At 48.8% G+C, this 9,515-nt stretch overlaps 3 protein-coding genes across 6 annotated transcripts; 1 reads left to right on the top strand and 2 right to left on the bottom strand.

Moving 5' to 3' along the window:
• The first annotated feature begins 369 nt into the window (after nt 1-369).
• On the top strand, nt 370-4,405 carry LOC128255313 (valine--tRNA ligase). Of its 3 annotated transcripts, none has more exons than XM_052984836.1 (6): nt 370-509; nt 560-775; nt 918-1,085; nt 1,143-2,405; nt 2,573-3,602; nt 3,665-4,405. In XM_052984836.1, the coding sequence occupies exons 2-6, from the start codon at nt 590-592 to the stop codon at nt 4,165-4,167; spliced, it is 3,150 nt and encodes a 1,049-aa protein (XP_052840796.1). In that variant the 5' UTR covers nt 370-509; nt 560-589; the 3' UTR covers nt 4,168-4,405. The 3 variants fall into 3 exon arrangements, with proteins under 3 accessions (XP_052840796.1, XP_052840798.1, XP_052840797.1); XM_052984837.1 differs by having other exon boundaries at nt 451-509; nt 564-775; XM_052984838.1 differs by lacking the exons at nt 2,573-3,602; nt 3,665-4,405 and adding an exon at nt 2,482-2,526.
• On the bottom strand, nt 4,315-7,346 carry LOC128255314 (origin recognition complex subunit 3). Its single transcript, XM_052984839.1, is given in 5 exon segments — nt 4,315-4,536; nt 4,605-5,839; nt 6,342-6,650; nt 6,652-7,152; nt 7,210-7,346. Coding segments are annotated over 5 exon segments (2,169 nt in total). The 5' UTR covers nt 7,237-7,346; the 3' UTR covers nt 4,315-4,439.
• On the bottom strand, nt 7,328-9,196 carry LOC128255315 (uncharacterized). Of its 2 annotated transcripts, none has more exons than XM_052984842.1 (6): nt 8,985-9,196; nt 8,787-8,931; nt 8,605-8,730; nt 8,164-8,313; nt 7,855-8,101; nt 7,328-7,444 (listed from the first exon to the last, which is right to left on the bottom strand). In XM_052984842.1, exons 1-5 carry the CDS (start codon nt 9,110-9,112, stop codon nt 7,889-7,891), a joined length of 762 nt encoding a protein of 253 aa, XP_052840802.1. In that variant the 5' UTR covers nt 9,113-9,196; the 3' UTR covers nt 7,328-7,444; nt 7,855-7,888. The 2 variants fall into 2 exon arrangements, with proteins under 2 accessions (XP_052840802.1, XP_052840801.1); XM_052984841.1 differs by lacking the exon at nt 7,328-7,444 and adding an exon at nt 7,625-7,799.
• Between the last annotated feature and the right edge of the window lie 319 nt (nt 9,197-9,515).

The raw sequence follows: 9,515 nt of genomic DNA, 5'->3' as shown, positions 1-9,515 counted from the left end.
TTATATTGTATATACTGTATAAATACATATACATACATATTTCAAATACATGTTTAAAATAATATTTCGTTTGATTTCGATAGCTTTAAAATCGAAATTACCATTACTCTGTGAAAAGCTATTTGTCAATTGTAAAGTTGAGATAATAAAATAACTTGTTGTAATGTTTTATTTAAAGTTTTTTATTTTTAAATAAGCAACTTTTTTATTCAGTTTCGAGTATTCCCTAAAAAACTTTAAGGGAATATTATATATTACAAATAACCTCTCTTAAACGACACAAATAATCTAATATGCAGGAAACAAAATACATTTTTTTTAGTTAAATAGAGTAAAACAAATTTCTATTTACATGTTCTATTATTTAGAACAACATAATAATTAGCTCATAATTAAACCAACAAAACTGCAGACTCGCCGAATTTCAAATAAAAACAGATGTTGGCAACCCTGCCTCCAAACTGCACACGTTTTCATCTGTTTTTTCTGCGACTCCAGTCCAACTGCATGTGAGTAATGTTCTCCGGCCATTTCATCACTTGACTCACGGTTGAACCAGCCAGATTTATTCCTGCGAACACCTGTGAAAATGCCCGAGGCTGAACAGCAGAACGATGCCAGTGCACCAGCCGGAGCCGGCGGTGATCCTCCCAAGACGGCCAAGCAGCTGGAGAAGGAGCGCCTGAAGGCGGAGAAGCTGGCCAAGCTCCAGGCGAAGCTGGACAAGAAGGCGGCGGCTGCTCCAGCGGCGGGTGACAAAAAGGAGAAGCCCGAGGTGGGTAAATACGCTTCCATAGTACCATTAATTGGGGCCTCGAAACGAGGTTATGTGGCCAAGTGAGAGGCAGTAATTGCAGTCCATTGTTGCTGGTGAAAGCTAATGCCTTTCTCCATTACTCCACCTCCACCCTTTGCAGAAGCGCACCAAGGAGGTGAAAGAGGCTGCCGTGTACTCGGCCCAAACGGCGCCCGGGGAGAAGAAGGATCTGAGTGGCCCCCTGCCGGATGCCTACAGTCCACGCTACGTGGAGGCCCAATGGTATAGCTGGTGGGAGAAGGAGGGCTTCTTCACGCCCGAGTACGGAGTGAGTCCAGTCAAGTCCTGGCCATGTAATTGCAACTAATTTATTCCGAACCTCCAGCGCGCATCCATTGACGCCCCCAATCCGAATGGCAAATTCGTAATGATCATTCCGCCGCCCAATGTGACGGGATCCCTGCATCTGGGCCACGCCCTCACCAACGCCATCGAGGACGCCATCACGCGCTACCACCGCATGAAGGGGCGAACCACGCTGTGGGTGCCTGGCTGCGATCACGCCGGCATCGCCACCCAGGTGGTGGTGGAGAAGTTGCTGTGGCGCGACGAGAAACTGTCCCGGCACGACCTTGGCCGCGAGAAGTTCATCGAACGCATCTGGGACTGGCGCCGGGAGAAGGGCGGCCGCATCTACGATCAGCTCAGGAGCTTGGGCTCCTCCTACGACTGGACGCGAGTGGCCTTCACCATGGACCCCAAGCTCTGCCGCGCCGTCACCGAGGCCTTCGTCCGCTTGCACGAGGAGGGCAGCATCTATCGCAGCTCCCGGCTGGTCAACTGGTCGTGCTCACTGCGCTCGGCCATATCGGACATCGAGGTGGACAAAGTAGAGATCCCCGGTCGCACATTCCTCGCCATTCCCGGCTACGAGGAAAAGGTGGAGTTCGGCGTGCTGATCAAGTTTGCCTACAAAGTGGAGGGCAGCGACGAGGAGATCATTGTGGCCACCACCCGTATTGAGACGATGCTGGGCGACACGGCCGTGGCAGTGCATCCCCAGGACGAGCGGTACAAGCATCTGATTGGCAAGTTCGTCGTCCATCCGTTCTGCACGCGTCGCCTGCCCATTGTGAGCGATGAGTTTGTGGACATGGCGTTCGGCACGGGAGCTGTGAAGATCACCCCGGCCCACGACCCGAACGATTATGAGGTTGGCAAGCGCTGCAACCTGCCCTTCATCACAATCTTCAACGACGATGGCTTTATAATCGGCGACTATGGCGAGTTCACGGGCATGAAGCGGTTCGAGTGCCGCAAGAAGATCCTGGAAAAACTGAAGTCCCTGAATCTGTATCGTGAGACGATTAACAACCCCATGGTGGTGCCCATCTGCAGCCGCTCCAAGGACGTTGTGGAGCCGTTGATCAAGCCCCAGTGGTATGTAAGCTGCTCGGACATGGCCGCCTCCGCCACCGAGGCCGTGCGCTCCGGCGCCTTGAAGATCATCCCGGAGCACCACACTAAGACGTGGTACCACTGGATGGACGGTATCCGCGACTGGTGCGTGTCGCGGCAGTTGTGGTGGGGCCACCGGATCCCGGCCTACCATGTCAGCTTCAGCGACCCCACCATCCAAGCTGGAACGGTGAGTAAATTGATTTTAGGTCCTACCTATCAGTGGGTAATGTGTAATATGTAATATGTAATGTTCGACTTCCCAGTCCGCACAAGGAAGCGTGGTGGGTAACAAGTAGACTAGATTCGCCTTAAAATTTCGATTAAGTTAAATTTTTGACTATGCTTCTTCCCCAGAACGATGATGAGCAGTATTGGATTGTGGCGCGCAGCGAGGCGGAGGCTCTCAGCAAGGCAGCTGAACGTTTCGGAGTGGAGGCCAGCAAGATCGTCCTCAAGCAAGACGAGGATGTGCTGGACACGTGGTTCAGCTCGGGCATCTTTCCCTTCTCCGTGTTTGGCTGGCCGGACCAGACCAAGGATCTGGAGACCTTCTATCCTACGTCCCTGTTAGAGACCGGTCACGACATTCTCTTCTTCTGGGTCGCACGCATGGTGTTCTTCGGCCAGAAGCTGCTGGGCAAGCTGCCGTTCAAGGAGGTCTACCTGCATCCAATGGTGAGGGATGCGCATGGTCGCAAAATGTCCAAGTCGCTGGGCAATGTTATCGACCCGATGGACGTGATCTGCGGCATCAGCCTGGAGGGGCTCAATGCCCAACTTGTGGGCTCCAACCTGGATCCACGCGAGATCGAAAAGGCCAAGGCTGGCCAAAAGCAGGACTACCCGCAGGGTATTCCCGAGTGCGGTTCGGATGCGCTGCGCTTCGCCCTGTGCGCCTACATCACACAGGCGCGCGACATCAACCTGGACATTAACCGCGTCCAGGGATATCGCTTCTTCTGCAACAAACTGTGGAATGCCACCAAGTTCGCCCTGCTCTACTTCACCGGCTCCGAGAAGTTCGACACGGAGGTCAGCGCTTCTGATGCGATCAACCAGATGGACGCATGGATCCTCTCGCGACTGGCAGCTGCCATCGAGGCATGCAACAACGGCTTCGAGTCGTACGACTTTGCTGCCGCCACCAGCGCGTGCTACGCCTTCTGGCTCTACGACCTGTGCGATGTGTACTTGGAGTGCCTGAAGCCGATCTTCCAGAGCGGCAGCGAGGAACAGCAGGCCGCCGCCAGGCGCACCCTTTACGTGTGTCTCGACTTTGGTCTGCGCCTGCTCTCGCCGTTCATGCCGTTCATCACGGAGGAACTCTACCAGCGGCTGCCGCGGGCCAATCCGGCACCCAGCATTTGTGTGGCCAGTTATCCCAGTAAGAAATCAAAAGTCCCCCTTTCTTATCAGTTTTTGCTTAAACTATATTAATTACTCTAGGCAACGTATCTTGGCGTAGTACTAAAATAGAGACGGACGTGGAGTTCGTTCAGAAGGCTGCGCGCATCATCCGCTCCGCTCGATCAGACTACAATCTGCCCAACAAGGTTAAGACCGAGGTGTACATTGTGTGCACGGATTCGGTGCCCACTGAAATACTCAAGCGCTACGCCGGCGACCTGGCCACAATCGCCTACTGCTCCAAGGTGGAGTTCGACAGCCCAGCACCACCAGGATGCGCCATTCTGACGGTGACTGGCCAGTGCGAGGTGCATCTGCTGCTCAAGGGCCTGGTGGAGGCGGACAAGGAGATCGCCAAGCTGCAGAAGAAGAGCGACCAGCTGGTGCAGACGGTGGGCAAGCTGACGCAGGCCATCCAGGCCGCCGACTATGCCACCAAGGTGCCCGCCGAGGTGCAGGAGGCCAACGACACGAAGCTCTCCGAATCGCAGGCCGAGATCGAGCGCATTGCTGCCGCCATCGAGACGCTCAAGCTGATGTGAACAGGGAACGGTAACCGCTAGGCGGGATCTGTGGTGATTGATACTCTAGCACGCTTGCCTCGCTAGCTGCTGGGCTTTACTTAAACATATTTATATGCTACGGCGCTTCACTTTTAAAAACAGTTTATGCATTTCGAACAGATTAGATGACTAAAAGATGTTTTATTTATTTATAACGTCCCACACACGCTATTTTCCTCAATATAAATAAATAGAAGAAATAACATTTGCTAGACTAGAGATTTTCGTTGTTGATATCCCAATATCCCAAACTACCAGGTTAATCGGGTGGCATGGTCCGTCTTGCGCTTGGACATCTTGATGTACCCCAGAAACTGCAACTCGGCTACGGCGCGTGTGAAGCGGGCTCTGGATGGGAGTGAAAGCGAAGCGAAAATCAATGGATATTGCAGAAGGGAACCAAATGAAGTACTTACTGGATCTGTGGATCGATCTGCTCCTGATTACCATCCTCGTTGTCGCCGCCACTAACCACAGAGCGAAAGGCCTGCAGCCAGTCGAACAGGTTTATCATCCGTCCGCACTCCAGGTGCAGCTTGTAGACCACGGAGAGATCGGGTAGGCTGCCGACCAGTTGGGCCTGATCTTGCAGCTCGCAGCACTTGCACTGCATGTAGAAGTGCGGATTGTTGAGGGCCGTGTGCAGCGCCGCTCGCGGAGCTCCGATTATGTTCCGGCGCACGGTGGCAATGTCGCTGAACACGAACAGCTCGTGGATGGGCGGTGCATCGTGCAGCGGGCGCAGATGGTCCTGGACGAGCAGCGACTCGATGAGCTGCAGGGTCTTCTGCAGGGCCCGGGCGAACTGAGTGGTGGGAGTGTTCTGCTGATGCCGGCTTTTGTCCTCCTTGCTGCGTTGCAGTAGCTGCTCCTTAAGTTCCTGGCGCGAGGCCACCGCAGTCAGATGATCAGCGGTCGGCGCACGTTCTTGGTTGGGCGATTTTACTGTTGCCATGCTAGCGTTGACCACATCATCGACTGACTTGCGGATAGTTTCCAGCTGAGGCTGCAGCACTGCAGTGCAGGCCTCGCCAAGTTCCAGCGAAGCTATCTCGTCGGCCAGGAACTGTTCGGTTCTGTCCAGGCAGCGGCTCACCTTGGCCACAAATTCGTCTTTGGACAGGAAGCTTAGCATCTGTACGCACTCTTTGTACTCCGGTGTCGTGACAACCGCCTTGTTAAGGCAGTTCACATACAGCTCTCGGCGCAGCTTTCCCAGCGGACAACGAGGCAGATCGCCGACCAGCTCCGTGAGGAACTCCAGCGAGCTGCGGAACAGCAGGAAGTGGAGCAGGCAGTCGCGCAGCAACTGCGGCAGCTTCTTCTTCAGGTAGTCGTCGTCGGTGAGCACGGCTATGATGCGCTTGCAGTCGTTGATCTGCTCGACATAGGGACGAAACGAGGGTAGCCTTCGGATGGTCTCCATGTCCTCGTGGGTCAACTGTTTAATCCGTGCCAGCGCTTTGCTGTAATCCGTGCAAAGCGCAAACGCATTCCCAGCGAAGAAGTGCTCCATCAGGCAGTACTTGAAGCCCTGAATGAATCCATGGATGGAGAAATCGTAATACAGGAATATGTGCGTCAGGAACTTGAAGGTCTTGCCCGAAAGGTGGAAAGCGTACTTGGGCGACAGCAGAACTTTATCCAGCACCTAAGAGTTTAAACATATCGGTTAGTACAACAAATTAATAATGGCAATCTTTCTGTTTAAAAAATCAAATAAATATTTTTTCTTCCATGCATGTTCTTACGATAATCTAATCTGTTTTGTATTTTTACATATTGTTGTTTAAAGGATATGGAAAATGTTACATTATGGACCTTTTACCCATACCTTTGACTAATAAATACTTATTATAATTAAGAACTTAAAGATCCTGGCCTTAAATGCTAAATAATTCCTTTTAAAATTAAACTTCAATTGAACATTGTCTAAAATAAATGTTTTAAAATGTTTCAAATTCAAACAATTTAAGAGGAATGATAATATTTTTAATAAAAACTTATTAAAATTAAGTAGTTTTGGAGAACGAACAGAAGGACATTATTAGATCGAATAACTGATAACCAAGAATCAGGATTGTAAAATTGGTACTGCCGGAAAGGGAAGCGCAGAATTTAAAATCAATTCTTGAAAGGATCTACAGTCTTACCTCGTTTAGGCCCGTGGGGGCGGCCTGTGTTTGGAAGACCCGCAGACGGATCTTGCTGCTGACGTGGTACGGCAGAGTGCCATGCACGGCCGTCATGGCAGTGGCCACTCCCAGAACCAGGACAAACGGCAGGGCGACGCAATGGGCGCTCAGGATTAGGATGAGATCCTGCAGCACGCTGGCGGCGAAGCACTCGAAGTCGGGCAGGATGACCACCAGCTGGGTTCGCTGCTTTCGTTCCGAGTCAAAGTTGTTGGCGTACCAGGACTTCAGTTGCTTCATGGTGCACTGTGAGCGACGCAGCCGCTTTCCGATCCCTGTCGGCCACGTCCTCCTCCCCGTCGTCATCATCAGCGTCCTCTTCATCCGCATCCTCGTTTTCAATGAGTCCAAAGACCAAGGACTCCACGGCGGCCTTGAGGGTGGCGCAATCCCGCGACTGCAGCACGCAGACCCTTGCAGACCGCTGAGAGTGGAGTCGCTGGGTGAGTGCCGTGAACTGGCTGAGATGATCCGGCTGATTGATGCCCGTCAGCAGGGCGGCGGTGGGCAGGACCTCGTCCCGGGCCTCCCGTTGTCCCTGGCGCACCACGAAGTCCACCAGCTGCTCCAGGGTGCGGGCGTAGCTGCGCTGCTGCAGGTCGGCAATGTGCTGGTTCAACTGGCTCCAGGCTCTTCGGTATTCCGCGTAGAAGGGCTGCTCGACCACCTCCTGGCCCAGCAGGCTACTGGATCCGGCAGCGGGACGCTTCCGCTTGCCGGCCGCCTTTTTGCCGGCTCGCGTAGCGCCATTTTTGTAGACAAAACAACCCTGAGAAATAACTATAGGTGAAAAAAGATGCCCGATATTAATAAATCACAAGCTCACCTTGGACACGGAAATGGTGGGATCCATCGCGCCTCGTTGTCGTCGAGTCTGTGAGTCGTGGAGTCGCCGGTTTGCGTTTATTTATTTGTTTAGCTTAGCTCAGCTCTGTTGTGTGCCAATTTAAGTTTGTTCACCGGTAGAACGCGAAATGGAAATGGAATCAGCTGACAGCTGTGTGTTTGGCGCCAAAAGTGCGGCAGTGTTGGGTAACGGTTTTAGCGGGTAGTGCTCGTATCTGCGAAGGCGGCATTTTCAAACATATACACTGCAACTTTGTTGTTAAATTTATTATAATTATTTAATATATACTCCATACTCCTTTTTAACTGTCTGTTTCAGTTGTTGCTTGTAAAGCTGTACTAAAATACTTTGATATATAACGTTAACCCTTTCATGTCTAAAGGCAACATTTCCTGTGTATTTTTATTAAATCCGGGAATGAAGGGACTAAAGTACATTTATTAAAAATTAGCTTAAACTGACTTCAGAGTCAGCAAATTTGGCACCATTTTTTAAGCTGGTCTTATTCCTAATTAGACATGCTCCTGTTTTCAGCTCCTTTAACGTTTTTCGTTTTCATTTTGGACACGCTTTTTAAGAAAAGGCAAAGTATAAGCAATAAGAAAGAAAATACCGAAGACTTACATTCTCTTCTCCACATCCACCTATTCCATCAATACTATGGACTCGCCGTGGTTGTATCTCTTAACAGTACCAAATTGTTCGAAAGATCGCGGTCACAGTAGTCCGACCATTTTGGAGCCACTTGAAAGGAGAAGAGATACATGAGAAGAAAATCGAGGAACAGTATTAGGGCTCCCAGAAAATAGTCCTTCGTGCGCATCTCGGCAAACCTTCCTCCGTTTATAATCTGCGCATGATACATCACAAACTGTGAAGAAATGTGTTGAATGGCATTCGATTACTTGATCTATTAACTGGTTTTGTACCAACCATCAAGATGCTGATGACAATAAAACCACGAGCGACGATAAACGAATATGGGACATTTGCCACGATGTAAAGCATCACGAAATATATAGCGCCTATAATGGCCACCACAGCGAGGACAAATAACACCACCACATCCAACGTCAGATCAAGCTTGAAGAATTTAAGAATTTATGTAATAATACCCTTGCAGAGGGTTTACTTATTTTAGTTAGACATTTACATTCCGACCCTATAAATTATATATATATATAAGGTCAACTTTTGGAAAAGTTTAATGCAGATTGAAAACTTCTGACTGAAATTATAATAGCTTCTGCAAGGGTATAAAAATAGACTGTTTATGTAACACTAATCCCAAAATTACAGTATTATGTTTTTGAGTCAATTTAGCCTTAGAGTTCCGTATGAGATAGTGCCCAAACTTTCTTTGGATTCTCTTACCGGTAGATAGGAGCCGCACACTATAAAGACGGCCAAAACCAGGGTCCATATGAGGAAGCTAAAAAGAAATTGATACTTATAGTGGCGAACAATCAATGGCGCCATCCCAAGCACTATGCATTCGAACTGAAAAAGAAAGTCACTGTTGTAAAATAGGGTTATGGATTACTTTCCCGACTTACAATTAGCACTGCAAAAATCCAATTTACAATCTTATTAAAGCGCAATGCCTCAAAGAAAATGAAAATTACGAGAAGTACCAGTCCTATACCAAAGAAAACACAGCTCACCCAAGAGTAAAATGTAAAAAAACGGTTTAAATTGTCTCTGAAAATTAAGAAAAATTTAACATTTTGAAGACGGAATCGTAATATGCGTACACAAAGTAGAAAAGACACCATTGCACCAGGGCCACAACCAAAAATATCAATGTCAGAAGGTAAGTGATCAGAGCAAATTTCCTCCTCTTTCTTTTGTAGTATTCATTTTTCCCCGACGTAACTTCCATTGTTGATGTTAATAGTGTAATTGATATTTGTGTGCCTTGTAAATAAGGGGTAAACCCTTGTATCTGATTTGAGTAGAAAATAGATTGACTAGCAAAAGAGTACTAGATAAGATCTAGAAAATAAATTAGCTGTTGCAGAATCTTGATACGAAAACTGTTGGAAAGTCCCGTTAATGGTTATACTGTTTGTCGTCTGCATTTTTAAACGTAGATAAAACTTATTGATCAGTATATCAAATTGTGTATCGAAAAGTATCTGCTCATAGCGTTCAAATGTGTTTCGGTAACGTCGTGATTTGCGCCAAAAGAAAAATTACATATATTTTACGATAAAACGTAGAAAACTTTTTTTTTTGTTGCTAACATGGATTCTAAAAATTTTAATATGATCGGAGGTTGGGGC

This window comes from Drosophila gunungcola, assembly GCF_025200985.1.
Source record: "Drosophila gunungcola strain Sukarami chromosome 2R unlocalized genomic scaffold, Dgunungcola_SK_2 000011F, whole genome shotgun sequence".
Taxonomy (NCBI): Eukaryota; Metazoa; Arthropoda; class Insecta; order Diptera; family Drosophilidae; genus Drosophila; species Drosophila gunungcola.
Note: the sequence above shows the minus strand (reverse complement) of the source record. Positions and strands in the feature narration are given on the sequence as shown.